The sequence below is a fragment of the Tachyglossus aculeatus genome, unplaced genomic scaffold (genome assembly GCF_015852505.1).
Source record: "Tachyglossus aculeatus isolate mTacAcu1 unplaced genomic scaffold, mTacAcu1.pri SUPER_34, whole genome shotgun sequence".
NCBI classification, from domain to species: domain Eukaryota; kingdom Metazoa; phylum Chordata; class Mammalia; order Monotremata; family Tachyglossidae; genus Tachyglossus; species Tachyglossus aculeatus.
Genome location: NW_024044839.1, coordinates 3,324,214 through 3,342,184, shown reverse-complemented (window position 1 = coordinate 3,342,184; position 17,971 = coordinate 3,324,214). Strand labels below are relative to the sequence as shown.

The window sequence follows — 17,971 nt, the reverse complement described above, 5'->3', positions numbered from 1 at the left end:
ACCGTCTCTATACGTTGCCAACTTGGACTTCCCAAGCGCTTAGTACAGTGCTCTGCACACAGTAAGCGCTCAATCAATACGATTGATTGATGACTGACTGCACATAGTAAGCGCTTAATAAATGCCACTATTATTATTATTGGGGGTCCCGGGGCGGGGGGAAGGAGAGGAGTGGCAACACCCCCTTCCACGTGGGCTCCAGAAAGAGGCTCATGTGGGCCGAAACCGTGAAGTGGCTTCAAAACGGGCCCGTGCCGGGCGTCCGGCCCAATTCTCCTCCGTCCCTCTCTGCCCCTCTCACCCTCTGGGTGCCCTCTCCACCGTAGTGAGGCGGGGCGGTCCGGGGGGCGCGGCTGGCAGGGGCGGAGGTGCCCACCCGGCTCCCCTCATCCGTCTAGCTGGTTTGCTCAGCCCCCCCTGCCAGATGCTTTGGCAATAATAATAATAATAATAAAAAAGAACCAAAAAAAAAAAAAAAGCAAAACCAAACTGGAGCTTTGTATCATCTCTCGCTCCTCTTTGAAATTCAAGTCACCGCAGCGGGGGCCTCCCACCCACACAGTTGGGGGGGGGGGGGATAGAGGAGAGGGGGGCACGAGCCCGTCCCCCGCTTCTGAATCATCCATCCTCTCCCTCCAACCCTCCTGCGCCGCCGGGAGATCGCTCTGACTCAGCTTCCAGGCTCCAAACTGAGGGTGTGAGTGGAGGAGGAGGAGGAGGAGGAGGAGGAGGATGGGGAGCAATCTGCGAGAAATGCCATGCCAGCTGGGAGCAGAGCATGGCACGGCCCCCGGGCCTCATTAGTTCGTTCAATCGTATTTACTGAGCGCAGAGAAGCAGCGTGGCTCAGTGGAAAAGAGCCTGGGCTTTGGAGTCGGAGGTCATGGGTTCAAATCCCGGCTCTGCCAAATGTCAGCTGTGTGACTTTGGGCGAGTCACTTCACTTCTCTGGGCCTCAGTTCCCTCACCTGGAAAATGGGGATGAAGACTGTGAGCCCCACGTGGGACAAGTATATATGTTTGTACTTATTTATTACTCTATTCGTACATATTTATTCTATCTATTTTATTTTGTTAATATGTTTGGTTTTGTTTGTCTCCCCCTTCTAGACTGTGAGCCCGCTGTTGGGTAGGGACCGTCTCTAGATGTTGCCAAATTGGACTTCCCAAGCGCTTAGTACAGTGCTCTGCACACAGTAAGCGCTCAATAAATACGAATGAATGAATGACAACCTGATCACCTTTGTAACCTCCCTAGTGCTTAGAACAGTGCTTTGCGCATAGTAAGCGCTTAATAAATGCCATTATTATTATTATTATTATTGTTACTGTGTGCAGAGCGCTGTACTAAGCGCTTGGGACGTACAAGTGGGGTCAGCGCTGCCCATCACCCGGGCCCCAGTCCCCCCCACTCAAACCCCACCCCGGGCGGGCTCTTCCAGGCTCCATCCCGGGCTCCCCCGGCTCCCGACCCCGCGAAACTGGAGGGAGACACCCAGAGTGATGCCCCCTTCCCCTTGGCGACGGTGGGCGGCTGGCACCACCCGAGCCCCCCGCCTCTTGCTTCCCTGGCCTCTCCCAGAGGACCCAGGGTCTCCCTGGGGGGCCCTCATTCGATCCCATTTATTTGCTAGAGAAGCAGCGTGGCTCGGTGGAAAGAGCCCGGGCTTTGGAGTCAGAGGGCATGGATTCAAATCCCGGCTCCGCCACATGTCTGCTGCGTGACCTTGGGCAAGTCACTTTGCTTCTCTGAGCCTCAGTTAACCTCATCTGTAAAACGGGGATGAAGCCTGGGAGCCCCACGTGGGACAATTTGATCACCTTGTATCCCCCCCAGCGCTTAGAACATAGTAAGCGCTTAACAAATCAATCAATCAATCAATCGTATTTATTGAGCGCTTACTATGTGCAGAGCACTGTACTAAGCGCTTGGGAAGTACAAATTGGCAACACATAGAGACAGTCCCTACCCAACAGTGGGCTCACAGTCTAAAAGTCTAAACAAATGCCATCATCATTATTATTACTATTTGTTAATGATGTGCATCTAACTTTACTTATATCTATTCCGATGACTTGACACCTGTTCGCATGTTTTGTTTTGTTGTCCGTCTCCCCCTTCCAGACTGTGAGCCCGCTGTTGGGTAGGGACCGTCTCTATAAGTTGCCAACTTGGACTTCCCAAGCGCGTAGTCCAGTGCTCCGCACACAGTAAGCGCTCAATAAATACGACTGAATGAATGAATGAATGAATCCCACCTCGGCTTCTGCATTCGTTCATTCCGTTCGTATTTACTGTGTGAGGAGCACTGGATTATGCACTTGGGAGAGTCCACAAACAGACGCGTTCCCTGCCCACGTCGGGCTTAGAGTCTAGAGGATCGGCCTCTTTGCTGACCTCGCTGCCTCCTGCTCCTCCCGGCTTCCCTCTGCTGCTCGGATCACTTTCGGGAAAAAAAATCCTTCCAGGCTGCATCCCCACCCGCCACTCCTCAAAAGCCTCCAGCCGCCACCTCCGCATCCAACAGAAACTCCTCGTGGGAGTTTAAAGCCCTCAATCAGTTCGCCCCCGTCCTCTTTCATCTCTCTGATCTCCTACTACAGCCTGGCACTCTCGCTTCCTTCATCCTCTCTGTCCCGCCATCCCGGCCCTCTCGCCTCCGACCCGAGCCCGCTGTTGGGGAGGGACCGTCCCTACATGTTGCCGACTTGTACTCCCCAAGCGCTTAGAAATAATAATAATAATAACGATAATAATGGCACTTATTAAGCGCTTACTATGTGCAAAGCACCGTTCTAAGCGCTGGGAAGATTACAAGGTGATCAGGTTGTCCCACTGGGGGCTCACAGTCTTCATCCCCATTTTCCAGGTGAGGGAACTGAGGCCCAGAGAAGGGAAGTGACTTGCCCAAAGTCACCCAGCTGACAAGTGGCGGAGCCGGGATTTGAACCCGTGACCTCTGACTCCAAAGCCCAGGCTCTTTCCATTGAGCCACGCTGCTTCTCTAAAAAGGGAAAGGCACCTAGCCTGGAAGTACCGCAATACCAGGCCGATGCGCGGAGGGAACGGAGCAAGCTCCCAACCCACAGCCTTTCTCCAAAAAAAGCTGCTTAACATAGCGTCTTCACATTGAAGACGTTATCAGATATTAAACTGATAAGAACAGATACTACACTTGATCTTAGCCAAAAGGCCGAGAAGCGAAGCTTAGTACAGTGCACTGCACACAGTAAGCGCTCAATAAATACGATTATAATAATGATAGCATTTATTAAGCGCTTACTATGTGCAAAGCGCTGTTCTAAGCGCTGGGGGGGTACAAGGTGATCAGGTTGTCCCACGTGGGGCTCACAGTCTTAATCCCCATTTTCCAGGTGAGGGAACTGAGGCCCAGAGAAGGGAAGTGACTTGCCCAAAGTCACCCGGCTGACAAGTGGCGGAGCCGGGATTTGAACCCATGACCTCTGACTCCCAAGCCCGGGCTCTTTCCACTGAGCCACACTGCTTCTCTACTGAAGGACTGAATAATAATAATAATAATGATGGCATTTATCAAGCGCTTACTATGTGCAAAGCACTGGGGAGTTAACAAGGTGATGAGGTTGTCCCACAGGGGGCTCACAGTCTTAATCCCCATTTTACAGATGACGTAACTGAGGCACAGGGAAGTTAAGTGACTTGCCCAAAGTCACACAGCTGACAATTGGCAGAGCTGGGATTTGAACCCATGACCTCTGACTCCAAAGCCCACCTCACCCACATCCTCTCTCCCCGGCCTGGGATTTCCTCCCCCTTCACATCCCACAGACCACCGCTCTCCCCTCCTTCAACCCGCTCCGAAAATCCCATCTTTTCCGACCCTCCGCATGCCCTACGCGCCTGATATTTACCCCGACTCCACAACACTTGGGCCCATATCCTTACCCTTGATTATTTCCCATCGATGTAATTTATTTTAATGCCTATCTCCCCCGCTAATCTGCAAGGGCCTTGCGGGCAGGGATCAGTCTACCAACTCTTATCGAGTCGTACTTTCCCCGGCGCTTAGTACACTACTCTGCACCCAGTAAGCGCTCAGCAAATACGACCGATAGATCCTCTTCCCACGACTTCAGAAAAGTGCTCTGCACACGGTAAGCGCTCGGTAAATGCGACTGATTGATACCCTCCCGGGGGCTTAATACAAGTTAGGAGAAGCGGCGTAAAGAGCCCGGGCTTTGGAGTCAGAGGTCATGGGTTCAAATCCCGGCTCCGCCACTTGTCAGCTGGGTGACTTTGGGCAAGTCACTTCGCTTTTCCGGGCCTCAGCTCCCTCATCTGTAAAATGGGGATGAAGACTGTGAGACCCATGTGGGACAACCTGGTCACCTTGTAACCTCCCCAGCGCTTAGAAGAGTGCATTGCCCATAGTAAGCGCTTAATAAATGCCATTATTATTATTATAAGTGCTCTGCCCACGGTAAGTGCTCAGTAAATACGACTGACCAATACCCTCCCAAGGGCTCAGTACGGTGCTCAATAAATATGACTGATGGATACTCTTCCTCGCCCACCCCCGACTCTGCAGAAAGTTGTGGGGTGCCGAGTGGAGGCTTTATTCCACTAAAATCAGCCCCTGACACTGTAAGTACTGTGGCCTAGTGGCTCGAGTCGGACCCTGGGCATCAGAAGACATCCCCTCATCCCGGCTCTGCCGCTTGTCCGCCACCTGACCTTGGGCAAGCCACTTCACATCTCTGCGCCTCAGCTCCCTCCTCCGCAAAAGGGGGTCGAGGACTGTGAGCCCCGCGTGGGACAGGGACCGTTTCCGACCCGATTAGCACGGATCTTCTGTGTATATGTTTGTACATATTTCTTACTCTATTTATTTTACTTGTACATATCTAGTCTATTTTATTTTGTTAGTACGTTTGGTTTTGTTCTCTGTCTCCCCCTTCTAGACTGTGAGCCCACTGTTGGGTAGGGACTGTCTCTATATGATGCCAACTTGGACTTCCCAAGTGCTTAGTCCAGTGCTCTGCACACAGTAAGCGCTCAATAAATACGATTGATTGATTGATCTACCGCACCAAAATGCCTTTAAGGCCATAATGATCAACAGGGTGGCTCTTGTTAAGCACTGAGGTGCCAGGCAGTGTGCTAAGCACTGAGGGGGGGCTCCAATGCCATCAGGGACTCCCAGGCTAAGAGGGAGGGAGAACCGGCACTGAATCCCCATTTGACAGACGTGGGAACTGAGGCCCGGAGAGGGTAAGTGACTCGCCTGAGGTCACCCAGCGGACAGGAGGCAGATCCGGGATCGGAACCCAGGTCTTCCAGAGCCCAGCCCCGGACACCCGGTGTCTCTGGAAGTCGCGAAGGATCGGGATGATGAGCCAGACCACCCCCCCCAACGCCCCGCCGAGGGGCCGGTACCCGGCTCCCCCCGGCCCCGTGCCAAGGTGGTTTCTGGGTTTGTAGGCTGGCGCTCTGGCCTCGTTAGGGGCCCGGGGAGTTGAGCCGCCTGTTATTTTTAAGATTCTCATTTCTTCCCGTAGGTCCCCTGTGAGCAGGGCTGGGACGGCACCCCAGGGCTGTGGGGGGTGGGAGCCGACCAGCCGTCCCTCCACCCAGATGGTGCCCCCCGCCCCCCAGTCCCTCTGAATGGGTGGTCGCTGCCCCCCGGGCTCCATCTCCACGGCGAGCCCGTCCCGCCCTCCTTTCCCTCCATTTGCGGGATGGTGCCAACTTCGGGAGGGGCCCGCGGCGTCCTCGGCGTGGACGGGGACGGGAAACTGGGCCGGAGAGAGGCGCAGACATGCCGCGTTTCCTCCCGGCCGGCCGCCTCAGTTTCCAAGGGGGCTGGAAATAAGGGTGGGCCCCCACCGAGGGCAGGGGAAGCGAGGCCTCGATCCCGGGGCCGAAGCAGAGCCGCCCGAGGCTCGAGTCCCGGCCGCCCCCTCCGGGCTTGATGCCTCAGGGCCCCCCCCCACCCCCATCCCCTCTTTGGGGGGGGTCCTCCGGGCTCGGGTGCCATGGCGACCGGTGCTCCAGAAACACCCGAGCGGAAGGCGGCTGCTGCGTCCGCCCACCCGCCTGTCTCTGGGGGAGGGTAACTTATTCTATCTGTCATTTACTGATTTATTTCTTTATATTCATGCCCGTCTCCCGCTCTACACTGTCAGCTCCTTGTGGGCAGGGAATGGGTCCGTTCGATTGTCCTCTCCCGAGCGCTCAGTCCAGCGCTCGGAGCCCAGTAAGCTCCTTGAGGGCGGGGATCGTGTCTACTAACTCTGGTGCTCTCCCAGAGCTCTTCACGACGTCCTCTAAAACCCATCGGTGGACGCCGTAAGTCCATGGAAACAAAAACACCCAGAAAAACGGAAGACTGGACGTCCAGCAGGCCCGCCCTCCGGCCGTCTGGAGAGAATAGACCGACCTTTGGCGGTTTGCGCCCGGTCACTCGGTCCCGAGCGACCGAGTCCCCCTCCCCCTGTCGCGTGGGGTGACCGCGTTTGAAGATTAACCAAGAGGCCATTAGCCGCTGCCCAAACTCCGTTAATCCGAGAAGGAATTCCCTCCCAGGAGCAGAGGCCCAAAACCCCCGTCCCAGCCACGAGCCCTCAATTCGGCTCCGTCAGTCGGTGGCATTTATCGAGCGCTTACTGTGTGCACGGCACTAGTCTAAGCGCTCAGGAGAGGACAATATAACAATAAACACATCCATTCCCTGCCAACGAGGCGCTTGAAGGTTAGAAGGGGAGGCAGACGTGACTATAAATCAATAAAAGACAGATGTGGACCTAAGTGGTGTGGGGATGACGAAAGGGAGGGAGTCAGTGGGACGCAGAAGGGAGTGGGAGAAGAGGAAAGGGGGGCTTAGTCAGGGGAAGACCTCTTTGGAGTAGATGGGCCTTCGATAGAGCTTTGATCATCATCATCATCAATCGTATTTATTGAGCGCTTACTATGTGCAGAGCTCTGTACTAAGCGCTTGGGAAGTACAAATTGGCAACATATAGAGACAGTCCCTACCCAACAGTGGGCTCACAGTCTAAAAGGGGGAGATGATGAGGGAGAGAGTCATCGGCGGATATGAGGAGGGAGGGCGTTCCAGGACAGGCGCGGTGGGGAGAGATCAGCGGCGAAATGGACGAGATTGGGGTACAGTGAGCTTATAATATCCCCTCTAGGGAAGAGATGCAGTGTGGCCCAGTGGCTAGATCCCGGGCTTGGGAGTCAGAAGGACCTGGGTTCTCATCTGCTGTGTGGCCTTGGGCCAGTCACTTCACTTCTCTTTATTCCTATTCACGTCCGTCTCCCCACTTTAGACTGTGACCTCGCTGTGGACAGGGAAGGGGCCTGCTAATTCTGTTGCACTGTCCAGCACGGTGAGCGCTCAATAAATACCACGGCTTGATCTGAAAGCTGGTGGCTTCGTTTGGGCTTCGTTTAAGGACGGAGACCTTTTGCAAACCTGTGCTCTGGGCGTATTTGCCTTCTGACACTCGCGAGAAGGAGAAGGAAAAAGAACGGAACCTCTTTAAGGCCAAAATACGAGGCAAAGCTGCAATCCGGGAAATGGGGAACCAAAGAGTACTACTTTTGGAGTTAGAGGGATGCTTGCAGATGGAACCAGCGTGACCTAATGGGTAGGGCCCGGGCCTCAGAGGAGAGATATTTTGTTAATATGTTTTGTTCTGTTGTCTGTCTCCCCCTTCTAGACTGTGAGCCCGCTGTTGGGTAGGGACCATCTTTATATGTTGCAAACTTGGACTTCCCAAGCGCTCAGTACAGTGCTCTGCACACAGTAAGTGCTCAATAAATACAATTGATTGATTATCCCGGCTCTGCCGCTTATCTGCTGTATGGCCTTGGGCAAGTTGCTTCTCTGGACCTCAGTCCCCTCATCTGTACAATGGGGATGAAGACTGTGAGCCCCGCGTTGCACAGGAACCGCCTCCCACCTGATCAGCCCATATCTATCCCAGCGCTTACTACAGTGGCACATAGTAAGTGCTTATCAAATGCCACTTTAAAAACTAACCCCGCACTCTTCCTTCCCCAGCCCCGCTTCTGCCAGAAACAGTCAGGCCCCAATTTCTGCGTGAATGTGTGCACTCTCTCTCTTTTTGTGTGTTGGGTAGGGACCGTCTCTATATGTTGCCAACTTGTACTTCTCAAGCGCTTAGTACAGTGCTCTGCACACAGTAAGCGCTCAATAAATACGATTGATTGATTGTGTGTGCGCTTGTGGTTTTCTATGTGCACCTTGAGCTCTCAGTGTGTCTGTGAGTGCATAGCCCTGTGTGAATGCTTGCATCTGTGCGTCTCTGTGTATTTGCCACCGCCGCCTGGCACGAAGGTGCGTGGGATGGCACGCGTGGGAAGCCGGGCACGTGGAAGAGCTGGACGACATCAGTCGAGCTCCTCGAGACTAGCGACTTTCTGAATCTCTCTCAAGTGCTCAGAACAGTGCCCTGCCCCCAGTAGACTCTAAATAAGTACCACTGATCGAATAAAGGGCCAATCTGCAAGAGTCCCCCAAGTGCCCCGGGGGCTCGGCCAGTTTGGGCAGCGTTATAATAATAATAATAATAATAATAATTATGGTATGTTTAGTGCTTACTATGTGCCAGACACTGTACCAAGCGCTGGGGTGGTACAATTCAGCACCAGCTGAATTGCTGAATTCAATTCAGCAATTGAATTCAGCACAAGCAATTCAGGTCGGACACAGTCCCTGGCCCACGTGGGGCTCACAGTCTCAATCTCCATTGTCCGGAGGGGGAACTGAGGCCCAGAGAAGTGAAGTGACTTGCCCAAGGTCACACGCCAGGCACGTGGCGGAGCTGGGATTCGAACCCATGACCTCCTGGCTCCCAAGCCCGGGATGTTGCCAATTTCTACTTCCCAAGCGCTTAGTACAGTGCTCTGCACATAGTAAGCGCTCAATAAATACGATTGATGATGATGATGATCTAGCCACGACTCCACGCTGCTGTTCTCATTGGCGTCCTCGCCCAGTGCTCCCCGCTGGCAACAGGATCGGGGTTGGAGGGAGTGGGATTGGCACAGGGTGCCCCGCAGCTGGTGCCAGGCCCGGGTGTGCCCGGGTAGAGCCCAAAGGGGCGGGGAAGAGGAGCGGGAGGAGGGAGCATGGGCCGGTGGGTGGAAGGAGGGCCTGATCTGGCTTGTCCCGGGGCGGCTCCTCCATCATCATCATCATCAATCGCATTTATTGAGCACTTACTGTGTGCAGAGCACTGTACTAAGCACTTCACCGCTCCTCCACCGCGTTAACCCGTCACGTGGGCACGTGGGGAGGTGGAGGGGCATCCCCACTCCCACCCGGAAAACTGCCTCACGGGCCCAGAGGCAGGGCGAGGCCGGCGGGAAGGGAGCGGAGAGCAGCGGCGCCAGGGAGCTCGCTGCGGGGGCGTGACCCCAGAACTCGACCTCCGTCCAACGGACTCCAGGCCGTCTCGCTCGCTCCCTTCATCAACCGTATTTATTGAGCGCTTACTGTGTGCAGAGCACTGTACTAAGCGCTTGATAATAATGGCGCTTATTAAGCGCTTACTACGTGCAAAGCACTGTTCTAAGTACTGAGGGGGTTACAAGGTGATCAGGTTGTCCCACGGGGGGCTCATACAGATGAGGTAACTGAGGCGCAGAGAAGTGAAGTGACTTGCCCAAAGTCACCCAGCTGACAATTGGCGGAGCCGGGATTTGAACCCATGACCCCGGACTCCAAAGCCCATGCTCTTTTCCACTGAGCCATGCTGCTTCTAGGTACTTGCTGCTTCCTCAGGGACGGGGGGCTGGGGGCCCGGGCAGAAGAGAGGCCCCCCCCTCCCGACAAGCAGGGCCCCCCCAAGACCCGGCGCCGAGGCCTACCTGGAGCTCCTTGTCCGAGTACTTCTGGGGGTTCTTGCTCCCCTGGCTCTTTTTGCGGAGTTTCTTCAGCTCCATCTGGCACTTGTCCAGCACCTCCGCTTTGTTCCTCTGCTCCGTCTGGTACTTCTTGAGCGCCGCCTGGGCCGGGGGAGGGAGGGCGAGTGAGCCCCGGGCGGCCCGGACCGCGCTCGGCCCCTCGGACCTGGGGAGGGCTGACCAGCCGGGCGAGGAAGGGGCCCCGGGACCCCACTCCTACTCTACTAGACTCTCCCAACAACTGCTCAGTCCCGTGCTCTCCTTGAGGGCAGGGATGGCATCTTCAAACTCAATTTTACTCTCCGTAGCGCTCAGTACAGCCCTCTCCACCCGGTAGACCGTCAGCTCCTCGAGAGCAGCAGGGATCGCGTCTGATACAATCCTCTGGACTGTGAGCTCGTCCTGGGCCGGGAATGTGTCTGCTTGTTGTCGTACTGTCCTCTCCCAAGCTCTGAGTACAGTGCTTTGCACTCAGTAGGCGCTCAATAAATACGACAATGAACGAACGAATCAATCGTATTTATTGAGCGCTTACTGTGTGCAGTATACTAAGCGCTTGGGAAGTACAAGTTGGCAACATATAGAGACAGTCCCTACCCAACAGTGGGGCACTCACTCGTCCTCTCTCCAGTCCCAACTGACAGCGTGCAGAGCACTGGCCTGAACGCTTGCGAGAGTACAAGGTAACAACAGAACAGTGCTCTGCACACAGTAAGTGCTCAATAAATATGATTGAATGAATGAACAGAATGGCCCCGTTTCTTGCCCACAACGAGCTTACGGTCTAGTTAGCCCTGGCTTGTGAAGAAGGGTCCGGGCCGCTATCGCTAGGGGAGTCGGGATGGGGGGCGAGGGGGTTGGGGTTCGCTTACGCTGAGGTAGCGGGCGTCCAATTCCACTTTCTGCTCCAGCTGGGTCAGGAGCTCATTGTGAAAGGACTTGAGCTGAAAACGCGAAAAGAACACAACCGTCGGGAGGAGGTGGGGGGGCCCGGGGCCATTCAGGTGGGGGGCCGGCTCTGAGGATGGTGCCCACGCTGCCCCCCGTAACGGCCCATGGTCCCCCGGTCCGCTGCCACGGGGGGCTACCCCGCACGCTTTAGACTGGCCACCCGGCCCCCGCCGTCACCCGGGCGTCGAGCGCGGGATCGTGGCTCCGCCCGGGCCACCCTCCTGCGGACCAATAATAATAATAATAATAATAATGGCATTTATTAAGCGCTTACTATGTGTGGAGCACTGTTCTACGTGCTGGGGAATTTACAAGGTGATCAGGTTGTCCCACGTGGGGCACCCCCCCCATTTTCCAGATGAGGGAACTGAGGCCCAGAGAAGTGAAGTGACTTGCCCAAAGCCACCCAGCTGACAAGTGGCGGAGCCGGGATTGGAACCCATGACCTCTGACTCCAAAGCCCGGGCTTTTTCCACCGAGCCACGCTGCTTCTCTTGACTTGTGGGGACCCCCGTCCTTCCTCCCGCGTCCCCCCACCCCGGGACTCACCATGTCTTCCAGCTGGTTCTGGATCTGCCGGTGGACTTCGGCCATTTGGAAGAGGACGTCTCCTGAAGGGATGGGGAGAGGAATATATGTATCCTTTATATATGCTTGTTCATACTTATTACTCTATTTATTTATTTATTTTACTTGTACATATCTATTCCATTTATTTTATTTTGTTAGTATGTTTGGCTTTGTTCTCTGTCTCCCCCTTCTAGACTGTGAGCCCACTGTTGGGTAGGGACTGTCCCTATATGTTGCCAACTTGGACTTCCCAAGTGCTTAGTACAGTGCTCTGCACACAGTAAGCGCTCAATAAATACAATTGATGAGGAGGAGGAGGAAGGGGGTCGGCGGTGAGAGAGACGGAGACGGAGACCCCGAAAGAGATAGAGAGGGAGAGAGCATTTCAATCCCGAGAACGTGGCTGGGGCGCCGCCCGCTCCCCTGCTTCCAGAGAGTCTGCTGCCGATCGTGATGATGATAAACGTGCTATTTGTTAAGCGCTCACTCTGTGCCAAGCGCTGTGGCTCCTTGAGGGCAGGGATCAATCAGCCAATCAATCGTATTTATTGAGCGCTTACTGTGTGCAGAGCACTGGACTAAGCGCTTGGGAAGTACAAATTGGCAACACCTAGAGACGGCTGTCCATTATATAAGAAGGACGCCCGCTCCCACGTGCCCACCCACGGCAGCCCCTGCGACGTACACATCGGGAAATCCATCTGGCCATGGCTAAGGCTGTTCTCAGTGACCTTCAAACCAGTTTTCTCTCTCTCAAATCAATCAATCGTATTTATTGAGCGCTTACTGTGTGCAGAGCACTGTACTAAGCGCTTGGGAAGTCCAAGTTGGCACCATACAGTGAGCCCCGTGTGGGACGGTGGTTACGGACAGCCCGCTTAACGTCTATCTGCCTCAGCGCTCGGCTAGAAGGCCGCGGGTCCTAATCGCAGCTTCGCCCACTTGCCTCCTCCAGGAGGGCTTCCCAAACTGAGCCTCCTCTTTCCTCTCCCCCTCCTCATCCCCCCCGCCTTGCCTCCTTCCCTTCCCCACAGCACCTGGATATATGTATATATGTATATATATATATATATATATATATATATATATATATATATATATGTGGAGACGCAGCGTGACTCAGTGGAAAGAGCACGGGCTTTGGAGTCAGAGATCATAGGTTCGAATCCCGAATTCACCACATGTCTGCTGTGTGACCTTGGGTAAGTCACTTTAACTTCTCTGAGCCTCAGTTATCTCATCTGTAAAATGGGGGTAAAGACTGGGAGCCCCACATGGGACAACCTCATTACCTTGTTTCCCCTCCCCAGCGCTTAGAACAGTGCTTTGCACATGGTAAGCGCTTAACAAATATGCCATTATTATTATAGGTTTGGACGGATTTATTACTCTATTTATTTTACTTGTACATATCTATTCTATTGATTTTATTTTGTTGATATGTTTTGTTTTGTTGTCTGTCTCCCCCTTCTAGACTGTGAGCCCACTGTTGGGTAGGGACCGTCTCTATATGTTGCCGACTTGGACTTCCCAAGCACTTAGTACAGTGCTCTGCAAGCAGTAAGTGCTCAATACGATTGAATGAATATATGCTTGTACATATTTATTACCCTATTTATTTTACTTGTACATATTTATTCTATTTATTTTATTTTGTTAATATGTTTTGTTTTGTTGTCTCTCTCCCCCTTCTAGACTGTGAGCCCGCTGTTGGGTAGGGACCGTCTCTATATGTTGCCGACTTGGACTTCCCAAGCGCTTAGTACAGTGCTCTGCACACAGTAAGCGCTCAAGAAATACGATTGAATGAATGAATATATATTTGTACATATTTACTACCCTATTTATTTATTTATTTTACTTGGACATATTTATTCTATTTATTTTATTTTGTTAATCTGTTTTGTTGTCTGTCTCCCCCTTCTAGACTGTGAGCCCACTGTTGGGTAGGGACCGTCTCTATATGTTGCCGACTTGGACTTCCCAAGCGCTTAGTCCAGTGCTCTGCACACAGTAAGCGCTCAATAAATACGATTGATTGATTGACTCTCCGGGCCTCAGTTCCCTCCACTGCAAAATGGGGATTAAGACTGGGAGCCCCATGCGGGACAGGGACCGTGTCCGACCCGATTAGCTTGGATCTACCCAGTGCTTAGTACAACGCCTGGCACATAGTAGGCACTTAAAACACCACAGTTATTATTAACGTATCCTCCAAGCGCTTAGTACAGTGCTCGGCCTACAGTAATCGCTCAATAAACATGATCTACTGATAGGCACTTAAATAATAGTTATTAGCGTACTCTCCAAGTGCTTAGTACAATGCTCGACCTATAGTAATCTCTCAATAAATATGATTTACTGATAGGCACTTAACAGTTATGAGCGTATTCTCCAAGTGCTTAGTACAGTGCTCGGCCTAAAGTAATCGCTCAATATGATTTACTGATAGGCACTTAAATAACAGTTATTGGCGTATTCTCCAAGTGCTTAGTACAGTACTCAGCCTACAGTAATCACTCAAATATGATTTACTGATAGGCACTTAAAAAACAGTTATTAGCGTATTCTCCAAACCCAACAGTGGGCTCACAGTCTAAAAGGGGGAGACAGAGAACAAAACCAAGCATACTAACAAAATAAAATAAATAGAATAGATATGTACAAGTAAAATAGAGTAATAAATATGTACAAACATATATACATATATACAGGTGCTGTGGGGAAGGGATAAATAAATATGTTCAATAAGGCTTTAAGGTGGGGAGAGTGATGGTTATGAAGGGGGAGGGCATCCCAGGCAAGAGGCAGGATGTGGGCGAGAGTAAGGACCGTCTCTATATGCTTCCAACTTGTACTTCCCAAGCGCTTAGTACAGTGCCCTGCACACAGTAAGCGCTCAATAAATACGACTGAGTGAATGAGAGGTCGGCGGCGAAATAGGCGAGATGGAGGTTCGGTGAGTAAGGTGGATGAAGACTGCGAGCCCCCCGTGGGACAACCTGATCACCTTGTAACCTCCCCAGTGCTTAGAACAGTGCTTGGCACATAGTAAGCGCTTAATAAATGCCATTATCATTATTATTATTTATTTACTGATCCCTGAGCCCGGCCCATAGTAAGTGCTCTCCCAGACTGAACCCCCTCCTTCCTCTCCCCTTCCTCCCCCTCCCCATCCCCCCCGCCTTACCTCCTTCCCCTCCCTGCGGCACCTCTACATATGTATATATGTTTGTACAGATTTATTACTCTATTTTACTTGTACATATTTATTCCATTTATTTTATTTTGTCAATATGTTTTGTTTTGCTCTCCGTCTCCCCCTTTTAGACTGTGAGCCCACTGTTGGGTGGGGACTGTCTCTATATGTTGCCAACTTGGACTTCCCAAGCGCTTAGTCCAGTGCTCTGCACGCGGTAAGCGCTCAATAAATACGACTGAATGAATGAATGCTCGGCCAATACCCTCATTATTATATCCCCGAATGCACCGCTCCCCGGTTCGCGGCGGCCGGCGCTCCCAGGAGGGAGAGGGGTGTCCGGAGGGGCAATGTGGGGCCGGGATGGGGAGCGGCACAGGTGGGTCCCCACCCTTTCATTTAGGCCTTCGAGGCTGGGCCCGGTTCCTGGCTCTGGTTTGGGCGCAGGCCCGGGCAAGAGAACCAGGATAACGAGGTCCCAGGGCTGGCGGGGGGGGTGGCGACCATCTGGGGTGCGGCCTTGCCAGGAACACCTCCCGGGACCAGAGGCCAAGCCCGGGGGTGGGGGGGCTACCTCCTGATAATAATAATGGTGATGGCATTTATTAAGCACTTACTATGTGCAAAGCACTGTTCTAAGCACTGGGGAGGTTACAAGGTGATCAGGTTGTCCCACGGGGGGCTCTCAGTCGTCTTCATCCACCTTACTCACCGAACCTCCGTCTCGCCTATTTCGCCGCCGACCTCTCGAATGAATTCATTCATTCAATCGTATTTACTGAGCGCTTACTGTGGGCAGAGCACTGTACTAAGCACTTGGGAAGTCCAAGTCGGCAAGATATAGAGACGGTCCCTCCCCAACAACGGGCTCACAGTCTAAAAGGGGGAAACAGACAATACAAAACATGCTCTCTTCCTCCCTTCAAGGCCCTACTGAGAGCTCACCTCCTCCAGGAGGCCTTCCCAGACTGAGCCCCTTCCTTTCTCTCCCCCCCATCCCCCCATCTCTCCCTCTCCATCCCCCCATCTTACCTCCTTCCCTTCCCCACAGCACCTGGATATATGTTTTTTACATATTGATTACTCTATTTATTTTACTTGTCCATATCTATTCCATTTATTTTATTTTGTTAGTATGTTTGGTTTTGTTCTCTGTCTCCCCCTTTTAGACTGTGAGCCCACTATTGGGTAGGGACCGTCTCTATATGTTGCCAATTTGTACTTCCCAAGCGCCTAGTCCAGTGCTCTGCACACAGTAAGCGCTCAATAAATACGATCGATTGATTGATGGATTGATGTAGACAGGTGAAATCAAAATCGTCAGAATAGAATTACAGCTATAATGCACATCATTAACAAAATGAATAGTCCACTAGTGGGCCAGTAGAGTGAAGGACCTTTCCAAAGAGGTTAACACGATGGAAGATTAATTTTAGGCATTGGGAGAATTGGATTTAAACCGTAAAGTCTCGGGAATTCGAGGAAACTATTGCTTTTGGCCGAAAATGTCAAGCCGCAGATATTCAGGACTCTTATTGAAGAGTTGAACAAAATGACCGCGCAGGTTGCCCGGTGCGGGCCCACGTGTGTGCGGGGAAGCCCGTCCCGAGCTGGGGTTGGGGAACCGGGGTTGGAGGGTGATCAGGTTGTCCCACGGGGGGGTTCACAGTCTTTGTCTGTGTCTTAATCTTAAATTTTAATAAGTCTTAATCTTAAGACCGTCTCTATATGTTGCCAACTTGTACTTCCCAAGCGCTTAGTACAGTGCTCTGCACACAGTAAGCGCTCAATACGATTGATTGATATTTCTTCCTCTCTTTCTCTGTCTCTCTCTCTCTCCATTTCTCTATTTCTTTCTCTGTTTCTCTGCCCCCTCTCTGTTTTTCTCTCTCCATTTCTACTTATTTTACTTTGTTAATAGGTTTGGTTTTGTTCTCTGTCTCCTCCTTCTAGACTGTGAGCCCGCTGTTGGGTAGGGACCGTCTCTAGATGTTGCCAACTTGGACTTCCCAAGCGCTTAGTACAGTGCTCTGCACACAGTAAGCGCTCAATAAATACAATTGATTGATATTTCTTCCTCCCTTTCTCTGTTTCCCTGCCCCCTCTCTGTTTCTCTCTCTCTCTCTCCATTTCTCTATTTCTTCCTCTCTTTCTCTGCCCCCTCTCTGTTTCTCTCTCTCTCCATTTCTATTTATTTTATTTTGTGAATAGGTTTGGTTTTGTTCTGTCTCCCCCTTCTAGACCGTGAGCCCACTGTTGGGTAGGGACCGTCTCTAGATGTTGCCAACTTGGACTTCCCAAGCGCTTAGTACAGTGCTCTGTACACAGTAAGCGCTCAATAAATACGATTGACTGATATTTCTTCCTGTCTCTGTTTCTCTGCCCCCTCTGTTTCTCTCTCTCTCTCTCTCTCTCAATTTCTCCATTTCTTCCTCTCTTTCTCTGCCCCCTCTGTTTCTCTCTCTCTCCATTTCTATTTATTTTATTTTGTTAATAGGTTTGGTTTTGTTCTCCGTCTCCTCCTTTTAGACTGTGAGCCCACTGTTGGGTAGGGACCGTCTCTATATGTTGCCAACTTGGACTTCCCAAGCGTTTAATACAGTGCTCTGCACACAGTAAGCGCTAAATACGATTGATTGATTAATCCCCATTTTACAGATGAGGTCACTGAGGCCCAGAGAAGTGAAGTGACTTGCCCAAAGTCACACAGCTGACCATAATAATAATAATGATGGCATTTATTAAGCGCTTACTATGTGCAGAGCACTGTTCTAAGCGCTGGGGAGGTTACAGGGTGATCAGGTTGTCCCATGGTGGGGCTCACAGTCTTAATCCCCATTTTACAGATGAGATCACCGAGGCCCAGAGAAGTGAAGTGACTTGCCCAAAGTCACACAGCTGACAATAATAATAATAATGATGGCATTTATTAAGTGCTTACTATGTGCAAAGCACTGTTCTAAGCGCTGGGGAGGCTACAAGGTGATCAGGTTGACCCACGGGGGGGCTCACGGTCTTAAACCCCATTTTCCAGATGAGGTCACCGAGGCCCAGAGAAGTGAAGTGACTTGCCCAAAGTCACACAGCTGACAATAATAATAATAATAATGATGGCATTTATTAAGCGATTACTATGTGCAAAGCACTGTTCTAAGCACCGGGGAGGTTACAAGGTGATCAGGCTGTCCCACGGGGGGCTCACGGTCTTAATCCCCATTTTCCAGATTAAGTCCCCGAGGCCCAGAGAAGTGAAGCGACTTGCCCAAAGTCACCCAGCTGACAAGTGGCGGAGCGGGATTTGAACCCATGACCTGTGACTCCAAAGCCCGGGCTCT

The 17,971-nt window shown here is 52.1% G+C and overlaps 1 protein-coding gene and 1 non-coding gene across 4 annotated transcripts in view; both read right to left on the bottom strand.

Moving 5' to 3' along the window:
- BAIAP2 (BAR/IMD domain containing adaptor protein 2) overlaps positions 1–17,971 on the bottom strand; it is an 89,583-nt gene that overhangs the window by 25,232 nt on the left and 46,380 nt on the right. For all 3 annotated transcript variants that reach the window (XM_038741991.1, XM_038741992.1, XM_038741993.1), the window contains exons 4-6: positions 11,417–11,478; positions 10,789–10,860; positions 9,881–10,018 (exon numbers count right to left, since the gene is read on the bottom strand). In XM_038741991.1, coding sequence (XP_038597919.1) covers positions 9,881–10,018; positions 10,789–10,860; positions 11,417–11,478 — 272 coding nt within the window. The remainder of the gene's footprint in view (positions 1–9,880; positions 10,019–10,788; positions 10,861–11,416; positions 11,479–17,971) is intronic.
- On the bottom strand, positions 3,013–3,206 carry LOC119922085. The gene has a single exon (XR_005448623.1). It is a non-coding gene; the product is annotated as a U2 spliceosomal RNA (small nuclear RNA).